This window comes from Sardina pilchardus, chromosome 5 (genome assembly GCF_963854185.1).
Source record: "Sardina pilchardus chromosome 5, fSarPil1.1, whole genome shotgun sequence".
NCBI lineage: Eukaryota > Metazoa > Chordata > Actinopteri > Clupeiformes > Clupeidae > Sardina > Sardina pilchardus.
The window spans coordinates 13,948,117-13,967,639 of record NC_084998.1 but is presented as its reverse complement, the minus strand read 5'-3'; the positions used below and the strand labels follow the sequence as shown (position 1 = coordinate 13,967,639).

General features: G+C 42.3%; 2 protein-coding genes across 3 annotated transcripts; one reads left to right on the top strand and one right to left on the bottom strand.

Moving 5' to 3' along the window:
• Positions 1–246: 246 nt before the first annotated feature.
• On the top strand, positions 247–8,223 carry tpte (transmembrane phosphatase with tensin homology). 2 transcript variants are annotated; one of them, XM_062535612.1, is made up of 19 exons: positions 247–413; positions 1,011–1,072; positions 1,298–1,375; positions 1,748–1,795; positions 2,009–2,173; positions 3,101–3,220; positions 3,344–3,443; positions 3,667–3,730; positions 3,844–3,908; positions 4,154–4,214; positions 4,338–4,419; positions 4,868–4,956; positions 5,341–5,402; positions 5,493–5,573; positions 6,515–6,620; positions 6,863–6,960; positions 7,126–7,221; positions 7,334–7,404; positions 7,490–8,223. In XM_062535612.1, exons 1-19 carry the CDS (start codon positions 411–413, stop codon positions 7,590–7,592), a joined length of 1,554 nt encoding a protein of 517 aa, XP_062391596.1. In that variant the 5' UTR covers positions 247–410; the 3' UTR covers positions 7,593–8,223. The 2 variants fall into 2 exon arrangements, with proteins under 2 accessions (XP_062391596.1, XP_062391597.1); XM_062535613.1 differs by lacking the exon at positions 247–413 and adding an exon at positions 442–576.
• Positions 8,224–11,484: 3,261 nt separating this feature from the next.
• On the bottom strand, positions 11,485–17,879 carry smpd1 (sphingomyelin phosphodiesterase 1). The gene is made up of 6 exons (XM_062536568.1): positions 17,227–17,879; positions 15,042–15,817; positions 14,510–14,681; positions 13,762–13,838; positions 13,057–13,202; positions 11,485–12,814 (listed from the first exon to the last, which is right to left on the bottom strand). The coding sequence occupies exons 1-6, from the start codon at positions 17,452–17,454 to the stop codon at positions 12,381–12,383; spliced, it is 1,833 nt and encodes a 610-aa protein (XP_062392552.1). The 5' UTR covers positions 17,455–17,879; the 3' UTR covers positions 11,485–12,380.
• Between the last annotated feature and the right edge of the window lie 1,644 nt (positions 17,880–19,523).

Sequence of the window (19,523 nt, the reverse complement as noted above, 5' to 3'; positions counted from 1 at the left end):
ATACAAGCAATATTTTGACACCTCCTGATAGATAAAAATTGATTTTCAGCTGTGTGAGAGAGCGTGCGGGGGTGGAGTGGAGTGGAGGTCCTAAATTTATTGCAAATGCTCAAAACAGTGCTTAATTGGAAACAGCTGTGGCCAAATTCCTTACCATCTATTGTAACATTATATGATAACTTGCATGTACACGAATACGATTTTAAATGCAGAGTTGTACCATGCCATACACAATGTTACGAAAACCACTCAGACTCTAACTTGGAGAGGAAAAGGTAGTGGCTTCTGGAGCGCATCAGGAAGTTCAAAACCGCTACGTTAGCAGAGAAGGGGCGGCGGAATAACTGGATGCAAGGAAAGAAAAATAGCCTACCTCGGAGCAACCTTTGAACCTTTTCCTTAGTATCCTCATGGTAAGTCACAAGACAGATACTACATTTCAAAAGACAGTTAGTCGGCACAAGGCAGGGAATGCGCTTGAAAATGCTAAGTGGGAAAGTAACGTTTTGATACTGCAAAGAGATCACAACGCAAGAGAAACAAAAGGATTGCATTCCGTCCCCCTAGAACTGTCCGGTTTGTATCGTTCTTTATATGGAATTCGTATTATTAAAACATTTTGTAGTTTTGGTAGAAAATGCACTTGGTAATTGTTGGACAAGTGCATTTGATTTGCATGAATGCGATCATTTTAACAGCTTATTTACGCATAATAGTTTCAGCAATGTTACTGTTTGCACTTTTCTTGCACATACTTTCCCCCCTTAAACATGAATAGTTGGCTACTCCGTGGGTCATCATAGTATCTAGTTTTGTATTCAATTGTTCATTCGTGTTACTGTTTACAGTTAACATGCATTTAAGTATGTTCAAGAGTCTGGTTGCCCATTCATGTAGCCTACCAAAAGTAAAGTGAATCTCAAGTCTTGCTTGCTTTAAAATAAAATAGCCAAAAAAAAGTAGGCCTAACACCGGTCCTGTGGGTATATTGATGGTGTCTGTGTCATCAGGATCCAGCCGACATGTCATCCGTGCATTTTAACCCTGGGCTGGATGCCAAAGAGGTTAATGGGTAAGTCGAAAACTTTCAGGCTAATCTGAACACTACACGAGCTTTTGTAACCTTTAGGCTGTCTTTGTAGAACAACACATTTCCATTTAGCATGTAACACTTTATTTCCCCTCAGAACATGCATGCATTTCCACAAACATCACCTTTGGTCTTTGTATTGAATGTCATGGGGGGTGATGTCCATCATGGTGTTGTGCTATTAACTGTTATTGCCCTTTGTTTCAGAAATAAAGAAATAGAAGAAGCTCAAGTCAAGATTGATGATGGCAAAGAGGAGAATGATGAGCCTGACACTCTCTACCAGTAAATCCATGACTCCTCTTGTTCTCACAGATGTTTTCACAGATGATTCAAATGATGGTTGTCTTCACCACATAAACAGAGTTTACATTGATGTTGATGGTATAATAGTCACAAGTCACATGTCTTGAAAGACCATCCTAAAACGTGGATACAAAGATCTTATGGAGCTTTCAGCAGTGATATCGTCTTGGTCAGACATATTTGACTGGGATAACCGTACCTAAATGACTAGCAAGGCTGTCAAATGAAACACAGCACATGGACTCATCATCTCTAAACCTCTTGATTAAGTGCAGTGAAGGTCGAATCGTAAGTTATGTGAAATGACTACCCTTTTTCATGACAATGCATAACTATTGCTTCTCCGTTTAGGCAAGTCCGAAAGAAGATTACTCCCTTTGTGATGTCCTTTGGTTTTCGGTAAATGCTTCACATTTTTTGCTCAACATTTTCATCTTCCGTATGTATTTTTGTTTTACTCAGTTATAATGCATAATCTCAATAAATCTGATCTGTTTGAACACTGCAATAACAAAACGCCTTTATGTGTATAGGCTACTGTACATCTGAACGGTAAGCCGTTTGGGATAAAAGCTTTAACTAAATGAGCAAACGTAACATGTGTGCCCTTAGAGTGTTTGGTGTGGTGCTCATCATTGTGGACATCTGTCTGGTCATCGCTGACTTGGCCATTCCCCAGGAGAACCGAGCAGGCCTGGGCGATGCACTGGAGGCTATCTCTCTGGCCATCTCCATCTTCTTCCTGGTGGATGTGCTCCTCAGGGTATATGTGGAAGGGTAAGGAGGACCCCTGGATCAGTCACTCCAGGTCCTACAAGGCCTCAGCCTGCCTCTTTCTCTCTCTCTCTGTCTGTCTGTCTCTGTCTCTGTCTCTGTCTCTGTCTCTGTCTCTGTCTCTGTCTCTGTCTCTGTCTCTCTCTCTCTCTCTCTCTGCTAGGTTTCAAGTTCTCAGGCTTTGTGCTGGAATTCAGATGTGGGCTGGGTCGTGGGTGTCGGTAGTGCTAGTGGTTAAAGAGCTTGGCTAGCATGCAGTAGCCATAAAGGTTCAATTCCCAACTTCTACCATTGTTATGGTTATGGTTATGGTTATGGTTATGGTTATGGTTATTTAGCAGACGCCTTTGTCCAAAGCGAAATTGTCCAAATTGTACCCATAAGCAAGGCACTTAAGAGTTTTGGCCCTGAAATTGTTATCTTTAAGTCGCCTAATAAGTGACCGCATTTGATAAAATGTGATTTCTTCTACTTGTATTGAGAGTGACATGTTTGAATTCAGTTTTTTTTCTATGGCTATAGTAACCTTAGAAATACAGCAGAGTTTTCTAGATACGTATGAGGTAATAGGGAGAGTAAGCTTTTGTAGAGGAGGAAAGTCACAAATGTGTTGATTCAGGGAATTGCTTTCAACACAGGAAGTATGCACAGGAAGTGTTAGCTTCTATCACACAGTTATTCCTGGATATTTTTGCTGACTTGTTTTTAACGTGAATTCTTGATTCAAGTGTAGTGACGATTGTCAAACACACAGACTTCATCAGCATGAAATGTCATTCATGTTAAATATATAAAAATAGTGCTAATATACAGTACTCCTAGTATACTGTACAATGATGCTTTATGGTAATGCATACTTTGTGCATATTTATAGGTAAAATTATAGTTCACTAAGGCATGTGATTCTTCAACATACATTTTGTTTTGCAGATTCAAAGTGTACTACGCCTCCAAGCTGAATATCATGGACACCTGCATTGTGGTGGTTACCTTGGTCATCACTATGATCTATACTTTCTCAGACTTCTCAGGAGCAAGCCTCATACCAAGGTACTGTCACTGGTCTTTCTGAACTTAAGTCTTAAACAATATCAATGATGACATAAGGACAAATTGCATTCTACTGTGAATCCGAGGTAATGACTTTACTGTGCATCTTCTGTGCTCAAATAGAGTGTTTAACTTCCTGAAGGCATTGAGAATCATTATCCTGTTCCGTGTCTTCCGCCTGGCCTCACAGAAGCAGGAGCTGGAGAAAGTTACCAGGAGAATGGTGAGTTTAGGAGCCGGACAGAGACGCTCAGTAATACCAGAGCTGTGTCTCCTAAAACCGTTGTTGTGGCACAACTTGTCTTTGAATAATAGAAAGACTATGAAACACTGCCCTCTTAGTTTCTAGATGGTTGCGGCACAACACTGTTTTTGGAACAACCTAGACTGTTGTCAGTTGAAAGATAACTTTACCTCACAAATGTGAATTTGGTGAACTTGCGCAGGTCTCCGAAAACAAGCGGCGGTATCAGAAGGACGGGTTTGACCTTGACCTTACGTATGTCACAGGTGGGTGTAATTTATGAGTGGTGCACCAGGGCGGCAGCACTGTGTTGAGTGCTTGTTTTTTTTTTATTTTTTTATTTAGTAGCCATGTTGCCTCATATCATATTTCTTTCCAGATCGAGTCATCGCCATGTCTTTTCCATCATCTGGGAAGCAGTCTCTCTACAGGAATCCAATCAAAGTGAGCAAGACTTTTTTTTCCAGAACACCAGTACTCCTGTGATTCAGTGGAACAAAAGACTAAACCAGCAGAGATGGATATAGAATAGAGAAAGATGACCTCAAAAACTAAAAACGTTTTTCAATAGCAAGCGGAGATTCCAGTGCATGCTTCTACACAGTGTTTTAAAATGGCCGCTTGTGCTGTGTAGAGTAGCGCACTATGGAATGTGTCTGTGATTTATTTATTTATTATTTTTTTAACAGGAAGTGGCAAGATTCCTTGACACCAAACATCTTGATCATTACAAAGTATACAACCTCTGCAGTAAGTGAACACATAGACCACTGAAACTGTAACAAAGTTTCATACTGTATAAACAGAAAGAATGGATATCTCAAAATTGATTTTGTCACTACATACTGTAACACAGCTTGTTTGACTCGCCAGGTGAAAAGGCCTATGATCACAAGTTTTTCCACTACAGAGTGGAGCGCGTGCTCATAGACGACCACAACGTGCCATCTTTAGAGTAAGTATCACCTGAGGCACTAGGCACATTTGCACATTGTCATACATTGTTGTAATAATCAATAATCGTTCCTGGGTGTCCCTTGGTGCTTATCCTGCACCTCCCTACTATCCCCCCCCCCCCCCCCCCCCCATATGCACAATAGGCGAAGGAACTGACAATTTCACTGCATTGTCAGCCTGAATGTATTTACGTTTCCTCAGATTCATTTGAAATACAGGTCTATGCATTTGTATAAGTCAATACCAGGTGTATCATTGTCTAAATGCACTCTACAGGATCTGTTGTGTTTTACTGTGTATTCTAGGTCTTTAAAAACACATGAGCATTGTGCTAGAAGTCCACTCATGTTTGGACTTCTGATCTCTTAAAAGTTTATGGTCCCTTTGTTTTCAGTGAATTGCAGATCACATTCTTGTGTTTGTATTCTTGTGTCTGTCTCCGCTAGTGATATGCTGAAGTACACTGCCAGTGTGAGAGAGTGGATGTCAGCAGATTCCAGGAATGTTATTGCCATTCACTGCAAAGGAGGGAAGGGTGAGCCAGTCTTTACACTTGAGCACCATGAAGAGCATGGATTTGACTGTGTAAATGTGATATTATTTTAGTCTTCAATATTCTGGAAGCCATTATTGAAAGCTAATAAATACCAGTGGTAAATGTTGCACCATAGGACAGGTTGAAAGCAGGTAGCATCTCGGCACCTGTTTTACTGCACTATTGTGTAATAGTGTAGTGGAAGGCATTGAGTTTGAGATTCAGTAGCCTACCCAACCGTTACAAGTCTCTATAAATCACTTTGGATTAAACGGTCTGCTTAATAGCTGACCTTTTTCTTTAACTTGAAAACTCTTCCTCGTCCAATGCTAGACACCGGCGAGTGTGCTTTGCAACATGATACAACTCATTAGTATTTTTCAGGGCGGACTGGGACGCTAGTCTGCACATGGCTCATTGACAGTGATCAGTTTGAGAGCGCTCAGGTACAGTATTAGCAAGCTCGTATACAGTATTTGCCATCTTGTTTTACACTGACGTGTATGCTAATATGACTTTCCTGTTATCATTTGCAGGAGAGTCTGGACTACTTTGGAGAGAGGAGAACTGACAAAAGCATGAGCTCCAAGTTCCAGGGAGTGGAGACACCCTCTCAGGTGCACATTGATGCTTACATTTTACATCTGTTGTTGAGCTTTTATAGCCTGGCTAGCGCCTACCACTTCTCAAATGAGACGTGGTCTGGCAACCAGACGTATTTGAAAAAATGCCCAGATCCGTTCATTGGGCGCCACGGATGTCTATCAAATGTGTCTGTGCATAGCTCATCATGGTCTTGCTTTTTCCCCTGTTCTGTGATTGGTCGCCAACATCAGGCGAAAATTTGGGTGTTAGTTTCCAGACTGCCTTAGCTGCGTGATTGAAATCACTGTGCAAGGCAGGATGGGAACACCCAGGCTATAGCTTTTAAGGATTTTAACAAGAGTTACTTTAAATAAATAAAAAAATACATTTGTGCAAGTGTTCAAACCTAGTTCAACTATTTGAGCATGAAACTATTAGAACCGAGCCAAATAACTGCATATGGCAGAATTAAGAATAGAAATTCTTTGTTTGGGGAATGATGGGTATTGTGGTAAACATTAAATCAATCCACAAAGAGGCAAAAAGTAACGCACAGGCAAGCCGACCGTATGGCAGAGTACAACGCTTTATTCACAACGACGGACAAACAGACAAGCATCTTAGACGAGCATGAGAGCAACAAGTCTGTTATAAACAAAGTCTTACCATTATTCATAGGACTAAAACAGGGTATTCTTGATGGGTTACATGAAATGAAAGACAAAGAGCTGTCCTGATGAGAGATAAGCTGTTACTAGTTCAGACTCCCTTAGGGAGGTTGACCTCAGAGGTCATGGATAAGGCAAACCCAAAATAATAGATATCATATGTTTAATGTCTACCTTTATTTAAAGTGTAGTCAGTTGCACAACAACAACCCCAGTAGTCATTAAACGGCCAATTACTGGAAATGTCCCTACAGTGTTGACTCAACGGTATTGTATTTTGTACTGAATCTCTGTTATGTCTCCAGAGCAGGTACGTTGGATATTATGAAGTCATGAAGACCAAGTATAACCGTCAGCTGCCCCCTGACAGGTTCCTGAGGATAAAGAGCGTCCGCATCCACTCCATCGCAGGTGAAGGGTCCACGTCTTCAGTTTTGACGAAGGCTGAACAGACTTTACACACATACGCTGTTCTCAAGGCAGTATGCACTCTTGTTAAACCCAAGACACCTGAACTCTCTTGGTAAAACCTGAGACACTGTATAAAAGTGAAACATAAATAGTCCTTTTTATATGCTGTATAGTGATAAATAATGGTAAATACTGTCATCCAAGTTTCACAAAAATCTTTTTTCAAATAAATCCATATGCAGGTGTGGGCAAAGGCAGTGGCATTGACCTGACAGTAAAAATTATTGTGAGGAGAGAACTTGTGTTCCAGTGTATCTGTGCCAAGCAGGAGAAATGTGCGGTAAGAATGTAAAAATGTATTACAATAATTGTAATGATATCCATTTATTGCTCTCTGACTCTTGCTATTCCTCTTTATTAATATTAGTTGACGTTTGTCTGTTTGTCTGTCTGTCTGTCTGTCCTTTTCTTCATTAACTAATTCATGGCTTGATTGGTGTTACAGCTGTTTCCAGATACTGGCAATAATGCCGTGGTCATCAGTTTACAGGACTGCCCAGTTATCTCGGGAGATATCAAGGTCATGTTTGAATCTAGTGCTGTAAGTGCTTATGTTCATTTTTAAGTTGCACAATCTCCAACAATTTGATTACATCGGCATACGTTTACAGTGATTTGTCTTGTGCAGTAAAACTAATCCAACCTCCACACAGGGCCTTCCGAAGGGATATGAGAACTGCCCCTTCTACTTCTGGTTCAATACCTCCTTTGTTGAGAATGATAAGTAAGATTTATTTGACCTCTGATTTGACTCTAAGCATTTTTTGCGAGACCTCACAGCTGACATCTCCTCTCTTTCACTTTTCCAGGTTGTTTCTGTCCAGGGAAGAACTGGACAATCCACACAAATCAAAGGTGTGGGACATCTACAAAGAGGACTTTGGTGTGACTCTGTCCTTCTGTGACCCTTGATGAGGTGCAAGTGGACAGGACATGCCACTGCTTCCCCTCACTGAAGACAAATCGTCGCCCATTTTAGTAAACTTATCGATGGTGACACAAGACAAGTAGGGGGGAACAACTAAGCACTCCAACTCAGGAGAATGGATCCTAAGCTCTTACAACATAAATATGTTTTCATATGAATATAGTATATAAAGCATCTTTTTTGGATCGACTTGACAGTCCTCCGACATCCTGGACTTCTCCGTGGTGTAATTTACCTGTGAAAAAGGGATGGGATACTTGCTCAATCTGTGAAAGGGGATTTAGAAAAGTAACGTATAATCTTATATTTTGTATCTTGTACATCTATTTAGCAGTATTTGGTACAACAGAGTGAGTTGAATGTTGTTATTTGTGCACATGTGTAATCATTATCTTGACTGACATTAGAGGGTATGAAAGGGATTCAGTAAACTCCCACCACAAGTTCACTGCCAGAAAACCATGAAGACAGAAAAGAGTATGAATTCTGAGTGGACGAAGATATGTACTGTAGCCTACTGAGGTTTTGATTGGATTTATAATGTCTTGAATTGTTAGGAACTTGAACAATGGCTCATAATTTTGAGGGTGTTTATTAATAAATGTACTGTTTGAATATTTTGTCTTAATGTGTCATTGATGTCAATGTGTCAAAAACACATTTGCAATCGCAAGTAGTAACTTCCTCTGGACCATGATCCTGCACAGGCCTGGCTTGGGCTTGCACCAGCACCAGACCACAGCCAGGCCACTTCCTGTGTCAGCTGGCATGTGGAACTGGCTCACATTCAGTCAAGAAACAGAATAACTCCTCAAAGGGTTTGCATATATCCAGAGTAGGGTATTCCATAGAGTATTCCCTGCAAAATTCAGGGAATTTTCAGTGTTAGAAACTGGAATTAACAGGAATATATGAGAACTAACATGAATAAATTGAAATTTGCTTAATTGCATGTAAGGCTGTAACAGGGAGCATACAGTAAATGTTGAGGCGTGTACTGTGCAAGCCTCAGTCACATGCACATAGCACCTTATTTACTGCGGGGTTAATTAGGCTGTAGAATGAATGTAGGTTATAGTTTAATTTATACAGCATCAATTGTGAAGTATATTTGAAGACCAATTGAAACTATTAATTGTCATATTTTCCTTAACGGTCAACATTTCCCATCTAATTGGGATGTATGATCTAATTTCTGATGCCTCAGTGTGGACAGTGATGTGATGATGCTGGGATCACCGGGCGTTTCAGGTCTTTCAACAGCATACACCGTCCTCCTGACTGCAGATGGGTTGAGCAAGGTCCCTGCTGCTTCATTCCCACTGCCTTGCAGGCACTCATATCCTCCATGGCTGCTCTCACCTTCTCCTGAACCAGGTGGCAGTGGCACCCTTCCCTCCCACTGGAGGTGTTGGTCTTTGACCATTTCCACCAGCCTCCTTTGATGCAGCCTTGCCTCTGCGTCCCACTTCCCTTCTCGCTGAACCGTTCAGCTGTGATGCTGACAACGGTGGTGTCCATGTCTTGTAGCTTCTCATCGGGCTTTCCCTTCCCCATATAGCCTCCAGAATTTGGTCAGTGTCATCATCATCCAACTGTTTCCACAGTGTTGCAATACTTGCTGCAGGCCATGTGATCTGCCACCTGTTAGTCTTGAGGCTAGAAGGGCTGGTTTGCAACGCTTGGAGGTTCCTATGGGGTGACCCCGCACCTGGCTCATCCTGCCTATCGCCAGGCTGGATACCTGAATGTTGTGCGGCTGCTCCTCCTCCCTCCTCGCTTGGTGGATCTTCATGCCAGGCTCCCTCTTATTAGGCAGGTAGGGTGTCGTGCCAATTACTCAAGGCTGTGCGGATATGTCAGTTTGGGACAGTGTAGCAGTCAATCAAGAAAAAAAACTTGTTGGAAAAACTAAACAAGGTGTTTAATCCAATAAGACAAAGTGCTACCCAGTGAAGTGCAAATAATGGTGTGCGAGTTTTTTTCTTGATTGACTGTTACAATGCTCCCTCTTGCACACTACTTGCTCATGTCCATTGCCTGGGTGTGCTGGCAGAGTTTAAGTTGTGACTAAACTGTACACCTGCTGACACAGGTCTGTATCGGATACATCATCAGTGAGGTTCCACATCAGATCTGCACCTATCGGGGCCTGTATCTGTCTGCTCTGGATACTATCAAACGTATATGTACTGTACAGTATTTCCCCTCAAACCAGCACAGTATTTCAAATCCCACAGGTTAATTTTGACAAAATAAGCCTGATAAATTACCGCCTAATATCTGGTAACTTCTGCACACTCATTGCAACACTACTCTTTATAATTGTATTGCCCCAGTATATCTCTATAAAGCAGGACGTTTTTTAGGACTAGAATCACAATTGTGAATGTGGAGAGGATTGCTGTAGTTACAAGTGACACCTCTAGGTGGAGCCTCCTGCACTTTGCATTCAGACCCTGGGTGCCTCTCAACATCTCTCCTCGATCCTTGATGCTTGATCCTCGAGGGGCGTTCCCACTGATCTATAACTAACACTGGATAGACTATCCCATTGTTGCCGCCCCATCATTCTTTATCTAGATCAGTGAGGACGAGGATCGAGGAAGGAAGGGAGGGTGTAGAGAGGCACTCCGTGTCCTATTGTGGATTGACATTGTAGGAATGTTAAGGTCTGACCTTGTTCAGTTTTCTTCATGAATATATTTCGCTCGTTTTGTGCACATTCTGTACTTCCATGACATATTTGGGTTAACAAACATCTGTATCTACTTAAGTTGTTTGGAGGGTGAGTGAAGACACTCACGACTGCATAGCTGGCCTGAAAACATTGACACAAATCAGTCATTGTTACCAATTAACTCTTTAAAAAAAAAAAAAAAAAAAATCAGATGAGTTGGATACTTACTAGATATGAAAGAGGCCATTGACCAGGAAAGGGACACTTTCACCTTCCTCACGACTGGGATGTTGGTCATCATTTGTAGCCTGACTCTCACCAGACCCTTGTAGTTCAGTCATGCTCCACCAGAGGCGTTTCGCTGAGCTCCACACAGGTTACATCATTTGTGGATCTATTTTTACAAAATATGTTTAATTCCCTACACACATCTGAATAAGCCTTTTCGAACTAGTGAATAAACAAATAAACACTCCCATGCTGTTAAACATTGTCACTGATCAAGTGCATCGTAAATCAGTCATTAAATTATTCTACTACTCTTTCCTTGGACTAACTTAATATAGTATGGTCCAACAAGACTGAATGACCAGGTCATTTTTCCTAAGCAGCTTTAGCTCAACTACAAGTAGGTCTGCAATTTGCAGAACTACTTTGCCCTGATTAAGGCCTAGCCCAGGCCGAAACCTATTGTCATTTTTAATGATCATTCATGATTAGGCCTATGTATTAAAGGTTTAACTTTTTTTTGGAAGAGTGCCTTGGTCAATTCACCTATAATATTTTTTTTTCTACCAACGAGCACCTTCACAAACATCTTAAGCTATTAGAGGAAATACAGCGCAGCCCTCCAAACTCGTTCCATAGGTCTGCAATATACTGTAAATTGTGATATTGATAGAGTTTATAAATACCTTGAATGATTAATGATCATTTATGATTAAGCCTATGTATTAAATGTTTAACTTTTTTCTGGAAGAGTGCCTTGGTGAATTCACCTATTATCATTTTTTTTTTTTCTACCAACGAGCACCTTCACAAACACCTTCAGCTATTAGAGGAACTACAGCGCAGCCCTCCTAACTCGTTCCATAGGTCTGCAATATACTGTAAATTGTGATATTGATATAATACAGAGTTTATAAATACCTTGAATGATTAAGGGTGCCAGAAGACAAACAACTCACAAAGGGCAATTAAGAATTAAGATATTTATGTTGTCATTGTCAAGTCAACTTACAATTTCATGTGCACAGTTTAAAGTAAAATTCTAAAGACAACAGGTCACTCAAATTTTACATTGTACACACAGGATGATGCAAATACTTTTTCCATGTGATCACATAATTAAGCTAAACAACTTCAACGTGATTTAAGTCACTAATGAGATCAAACAGCTGGAAGACCTGCATTCCTGTTAAAGGACAATTCATGACTACTTACTCTCAAAATAGTAAACAGTAGGTTAACACTGCAACAAAATAAAACAAACAAACAAAAAAAAAAAAAGAGAACAAAAGAAGCCCAGCTCATTTTTGGGCACTAGGTGGAAGGATCACACACAGAAGAGCAAAATAAATCAGTGATTGACAAAGTTTTGCTTGCTGGCCATATAATCCTAAAGTGCATTGGCAAAGCAAATAGGTTACAACAAAAGCCAGGGACGGTGGAAGAAACCACACAAGACTTTTGAACTTTAAGGCATGAATTCCCCCCATTACATTTCTTTATTCTTTGGAAATTGAGCCCACATCACCCATCCGTTATTTCTCTAACTACACCCAAGACCAGCACAGTGTAACCCAAGGCCCACTCAGAGGTTTAAGTTTTTTTTTGTGCAACACATCAGGAAATTAATAGATCCCAAATTAATGCCAGACAGAAAAATCATGGCTAAACATAGTCCATGGAGAACAAAACCATCTTTAAACACCCGCGTTTAAAGAAAGTGCCACAAAACGTCAATAGCCAGGACTGCATTAATACACCCGTGTCACACATGCAGTTTTTCACAGCATCCTAAATTATTCACCTGATCTGTTTTCTGGACTACGATCCAATACCAGTCTATCCTCTCCTCACTCTTGAAACGTTAACACATTGTTTTGCGGACGTATCCTTCCTTCTTGCGGCCGAGGCCGCTCAAGATGTTGCACTGCACCAGCTCCTGGTATCGGCTGCTCTTCAAGAAGCAGATGTTGGCCGTCTTGCAGGTGTCCTTGCAGGGCTCCGACACGTGGCCCTTGTGCATCAGGTACCAGTACTTCTGGAAGTACCGGTCGTCCTGCAGGAAGGTCTGAATGAGGCCGTGCCAGTCGGAGGGGAAGAGGCTGGTCAGGCCATAGGCCTTGGAGGCTCGGTAAAGGAGGGTCCATTTGGGGTTGGGGTCGGGGGCAGCAGCAGAGAGGGGTGAGGTGGCATTGGGCCGATTGTTTGCCTCAGTGAGGTTAAGGATATACGTTTCGTGATCCAGCACAAAGCGGGAACTCTCAGGGTAGTTTCCATCAACGTAATACACGCGATAGCCTAGCAAAGAAAAAACAAACAAAAACATATCAATTTGGCTAATCTTGTATTGGGTTGGACTGACATTATAACGATCGAACAACTAATTAGTAATCAAATTAATCGACAATTATGTTTACATTAACATAATTTTACATTACGTTAACATTATGTTTAAATGCTTAAAAAGCAATGATTAAGTAGTATATTAAGAGAAAAGAAACAAGAAGGTCATGAACAAGATGGGTTAAAATGGAATCTACCTGGGTTAAGGTTAACAAACGTGGTGACACTTGGTGCGATATAGGAAACACCCAGTGGCCTGGACATGGTCTCCTCATCATAAAACATCTGAAACTCGTCAACATGGGTGTGACCAAAGAACTGTCCCGTGATGGTGCCTTCGTATCTACAAAAGAAACACACACAAAACTAAGATCAATAAAAATGAAAATTAGGTCAAGAGAGGAACATTATCCACACACAGATGACCAACTGAAACCATTGTGATCGAAAAAAAAAAACCTGTAACATGTTACATTGGTGCATTTGAAAACATAGATGAAGGCAAACAAAACTCTAAAAAAAAATAAAGGAACTGAAAGAATCTCAGGACTCAGAACTCAGGCAATAAAAAAAAGAATCATTCACCCAATCCTTAAGCTGACACAAGTCAGTCTTAAAATCAGGGATCACATGATGGGCAAAACCCACAAACATTATTTGACTGATCATTCACAGTCTTGCTGTGTCAAAAGTACTCAAGAAACGGGTACATTGTGCAAGTAAGCTGTAAAACCATGATAACTCCTGATAATTCCATGAACACGGATACAGGGATCACACACACGGGTGATTTCTGGTGGGAGACCCTCATGACTTTGCACCAAGGTTCCTAGGCATATTTTTGGGGATTATGGGAATGGAATGGGCAGAGGGCCATGAACTGAGGTTAGTGTGGCACTGACCTGTTGACTATGTGATAATAGTTCCAGCTCCAACTGGCTAAACAAAGTCCAGGTGGGATATGTCCTATGATATGAACCTGAAATAAGGAGAAAACATCAACTGAATGAAACATTTAATAGGCTGTTAAACTCACAAACTCAGCAAAGAATAAAGCCAGAATAAAACTGCAATACTGAATCATATTACTCTGAAATAAAAGGGATCATACACAGATTTAGTAAAAACTTTGATTTAGCCTTAACACCATGGAGACTAAGAAGTAAAGCTATGGCGTTTGCAGATTGCTTTGATCCAACTGAATTAATCCCCGACGGCCTTTTTGGCAAGTCAGAACAGGAATTAACTTTAAGACTGAAGGCTCCTTTCAGGCAACAGAAAAGCTAACCACTGTCTTGTAACATTATAGTGACAAAACACAGATGGCATGATTGCACCATCAAGCAGACATGCAGACATTGAGCCTACTGTAAGCAAAGAGTGCTTTTTTGTTAACTTTACATGGTTCTTTTGGATGACCATGATTCATCTATAAAGGTTCTTGACTATAAAGGTTCTTGACTGGCTGTGTAATATTAAAACCAGTGCCTTTTGAGGAGGTATGTGCTACTGTTTGCATTTTGTCAGGATTCTCTGATGACCATGGTTTATCTTTCTAACCGTGTTCTATTTATGAGGGTTCTTTGATTCTATGTTCCTGGCTCCATGTTCTTTCTCTCAGTGTTCTATGGCCTTGTGCCGAGTGCCTACCTTCTCGCCCTTGTTCTCGGCATCCTGAAGGATGTGGACGAGCCACTGCAGCTGGTCCGCTGGGTCCGTGGAGTTCACCATGAGCCAGTAGTTCTCTCGGGCGCAGAAGTTCATGTTGAGGGACACCAGCCGCAAGCCTGGCTGGATCTGGACCGTGTAGAAACCAGCATGCCTGAACACATCAGCAGTAGCCATGTTACAAGAGGAACACAAAACAGGACGTACTCGATACTGAACACAAGGCACTAGAGGACACACGGTTTTCTCTTACAATGTGACAAAACTATTAAACAATACATCCAAAGAACATCCAAATACTGACAATAAGAAAATCCACTTGTATTAGTAAGGACCAACTCCACCAAGTTAATCTAGGAGTTCAATCAATTATAACTGCTGACAATTTCAACAGACAAAATGTACAACTGTCAGAAAGATTCTGACATTTGTCAGAGACCAACAACTGGAAGGGGACATTCCAACCGTAAGACAAGACATAAAAATGAGGATGAAAGGGGGGTCGTCTGGTCACCTGATGGTTTGGAGGGCCTGAGGGGGCAGCCACACAGCCCACTCCTCCGCCATGGTGTCATAGAGCCAGTGGGACGAACGGTTGCCGTGGATGAAGGGCGGTGGGAAGCTGTTGACCGGGGTGCTCTCGTGGTTGCCCACAGCCGGGTAGACGACGACGTTGGGGCCCAGGTGCTTGTGAATGAGCCTCGAGATGGTGGTGAGCTCGATCAGCTGCTGCGCGCGCGTCTGCGACCACACGTTGTGCGCCGGGATGTCGCCCGTCCAGTAGACCCAGTCCCAGGGCCCGTCCTTGGCCACGTTCGCCAGGAGGTTGTCCACGGTGCGCAGGGGCAGGTCGCACTTGCTGTAGGTGCCCCAGTAGCCGGCGCCATGGTGCTTCCAGCTGGGCAGGCCCGAGCCGTTGCGGCAGCACAGCGGGTCCTTGCAGTCAGCGTTGCTGCCCTCAGCGTACTCCCGGTCCCAGTGGATGTCGGTGAGGAAGAGCACGCGGCTCTGGGGGGAACCGGGTTTGGGTGGCATGGGCGGGGTGATGGGCGGCTTGGGCACCGCCGGCAGGGTGACGTTCCAAGGCGCGTAGATGTCGAAGTGGCCGCAGCTGGGGCCTACGAGGACGGCGCAGGCCTCCGTCGGCCACAGGATGGACTTCTGCAGCGTAGTGATGAAGTCGTCGCTGAACAGCTCGATGATCTCGCGGCACACATGCTCGTCTGCCAGGTGCAGGCGGATGCAAGCTTCACTCACGGCGTGAGCCACTCGCTCCTTATTTGTGTCACTCTGTGAACAGGAAAGATGATGTGATGGGTGATGGGTGGTGGTGGGGGACATGCAAATGTTCATGAAGCTGAGGTTAACACAATTAAACACTCCCCCCCCCCCCCCCTCCTCTTCACAGTACATGAGCATGCATGCATGCACTGACAGTTTTGCCACAATGGTGTTATATTTCTCTGTAAGTCTTAGTCTGACTCAATGTGTGACTAACAAGGTCTGAAAACAGTCTATCTATCCCCTCCCATGAAGTTACAGGCTACATGGTGTCAAGATGCAGTCCACTTATATAAACTGCTCACAAAAAGTAAGGAAACTTGACTTTGGCCCATTATATCTCCCCTTTAGTAATACCAACTAGTAAAGTGGTTCATCTCATTTTTATCATTGATTTGTCACCTTTACAATGAGGTATAGCTTGTAAGCATAGGGCAATCATGGAATGAGCAATACAGCCAAATGTCTGAGTAGTGCCAACCAAAAATGTGCCAAAATGGCCAGTAAGCTGCCAGACATCTCGTTTTGGCTTCAAGTGCTACCAGGTGAGTTTAGATACCGGGATGAGATTCTGGAGCCAGTGGCAATTCCATATCTCCAGAATATGGGACCAAATGCCATCCTCCAGGATGACAACTCTCGCCCCCATAGAGCTGGGATCATCAGAGAGTACCTCCAGAATGTGGGAGTGGAGAGGATAGAATGGCCTGCCGTGACGTGAGTCCAGACCTCAACCCAATTGAACACTTGTGAGATCAGATTGGGCGTGCTGTACGTGCCAGAGTCACCAACAGAACCAGGTTGGCTGACTTAACAGATCCTTATCGAGGAATGGAATGCCATCCCACAGCAGAATATAGCCAGGTTGGTGACCAGCATGAGAAGAAGGTGCCAAGCTGTTTTGGCTGCATATGGATCCTCTACACACTACTGAGGACCCTGACACTGAGTATAAAATGAACGAATGTATGCCTAACATGTTTTGTTTTCCTCATTGCTATGGGAGAGTGCAATCGTCAATGCTTGAAGTAACAAAGGTGAATTCAAACAGCATGACAGCCCATTTTGGCACATTTTTCATTGGCACTACTTACACGTTTGCTTGTGTTACTCATTCCATGGGAGCCCAATGCTTACAAGCTGTACCTCATTGTAAAGGTGACTAATAAACGATGAAAATGACATAAAACACTTTAGTGATTGGTATTATTAAAGTGGAGATATAATGGGCCAAAGTCAAGTTTCCTTACTTTTTGTGAGCGGTTTATTACTTAGGCTACCAGTTTTGTTTTCAACCTGCTTCGCTGACTGGGATAGGCTTTCCAGCTCGATGTTCCAGTTTTTCAAACTTCAAACAAAGTTGCTAAGACAAAGAACTGCTGACAAACAAAAGTTGTGTGATTAAAATGTGTTCTTACCAACAATGCGATGTCTAGGGCGGTGAAAAGTGTCTTGCACAGAGGACACGTGAGGTTGCGCCAGTTGAATCCGACACCAAATCGACCCAATTGCTCTACAAAGCTCACCTGACCAACATTCGTCTCTTGCAGAGGGATTGATGAACCGAAATTGATCAAGGTGACCGTGACGAAGAGACAAGAAAAGCCAAAGAAGGACACTTTGAGCGTATTCATGGTGGCTAACATTTAAACCTCCATAAAGTGAAACGGGTTGCAGCTCTACCAACGTGCTACAGTGCACAAATACAGAAAGCTCCTTCTCTTCGGATTGTTATTCCAGTAGTTTACGCAAAAATGCTGCACTAAATCCGCACCCTCTATCGCGAACAGTCACGGCTGAAAGAAGACTAACATGCGGCTAGCCTACTGCAGGTCACACATAAGTTCAAGGATGTGCTCTTGCGGTGCAATCGTCAACAAAACAGGAAGGAAGACAGAAAGGTGGCTGGCCGGCTGCTGACTTATTTCGTGGACCGCTCGCTGAATGAAGGAAGCAACAAAGCTACTAAACGCGCGGATGTTCCAAAACGTCTACAAGTTAAATATTCCGACTTCAGTAATTATCTGGGACAATCAGACCTTATTAGCAACAACAACAAGTCACAGCTGGTCTTGTGATCGGTTCATATCGTCAGCTGACCTATCACGTGAGCCGTTTCAAAGCTACAGGAGGACCTATATTGAATCAAGCATGACCAAGTTTACCATATTTTATTTAAAATTAAGTTATTTATAGCCTACTGCATGACACCCGCCATTTTCTTTGAGTGTTTAGTGAACTTAGCATATGGATTTGCTAGAATCAACAACTTCAGCAACTTCAAACAACAACAACTTCACTTTGTTGTGACACCTTTTAGAGATGGTCATCTGAAAGACATACATCTAACCCTGACCAAGTCCGTGCACTCTGTATTCTATCTGGTCAAACAGCTAGGGCTCGCCACAGGCACACCACAATGTTATCAAATATTGCAATCATTGTATAATCTGGTATTATGCTAGTTAAGACAGAATGCTGCTTTAAATCTATTGCATTACATTGTAATAACAAACAACAACAACAACAACAACTAGACAGAATGCAGCCTATCACCTGAACCAGCTTTATAAAAGTTACCACTCCCTTTTGACTAGATTCAAGTAGGCCTACAATACTATCACTAAATAGGAAGTTAAATAAGGAACAATAATTCCAAAGTGCCGCAATAACCCCCAATGCAGCACTAAACAAGAAGCCAAACCAGTCCTGGAGTTTATTTAGACTTTCCAAGGGGAAATGAGGAGTTGCAGGACAGCACGTGCTCTACTGACATTTTATTTTCAGGTGTCAGTTCCCTAGTAATTCTGGTGAATAGATGTCATTTCACAGCTGTAATTTTTTTTTTTTTTTTTTTTTTTGTGAATGAGTTTCCCTCATCCTAGGCATATACTACAAGATATTGATTCAAATATATTCCTTTTGACCAGATGTAGGCCTATGGTACTGTCACTATTATAGGAAGTTAAATAAGAAACAATAATTCCCAAGTGCCACAATAACCCACCAATGCAGCACTAAACAGCCAAATCAGTCTTGGAGTTTAGACTTTCCAAGGGGAAATGAGGAGTTGCAGGACAGCATGTGCTCTGGCATATACTACTTCCGGGTGTCAGTTCCCTTAGTAATTCTGGTAAATATTCAATAGCTGTCATTTCATCATATTTGTAATGTATTGGGACTTATGTTGATATTATGTTATGTTATTTAGGTACATGCTCTCTGGTGAGTCTTGGGGGGTGCTCTCGCGAGGCGAGACTAAGAAGTAACAGGATGTTCAGTTAGGTTTTGAACAGGAGAAGATAGACCTATGTCCGTGTAAGATGTTGCCAAGTTCGAAGTAAAGAGTTCTCTTACTACCTACAACTCCCTCGTCTCTTTATTGGATCTTACAGTAGGCCTATTGGGTTTTTTTTCTTCTGAATGTGAGTTTCCTTGATTCTAGGCATATTGGGGTGAATAATAAAGATCTCTCTATCTATCTATCTATCTATCTATCTATCTATCTAGATGTTTGTCTGCAAGACAGAGTTCAGAGACTAAAGCTGTGTTGAGGGCACTGCTCCTTTCCTGGCGAAGGCGAGGACAGGAGACGAAAGGGTCTTTAGGCAGTTCATTCATTTGGAGCGTTAGCAGCAGTGTTGTAACGGCATCTTCTATTCTGCTCCTTATACGTTCAGTGCAACACTGAATATCTTGTTAGCCCAAAAATGAT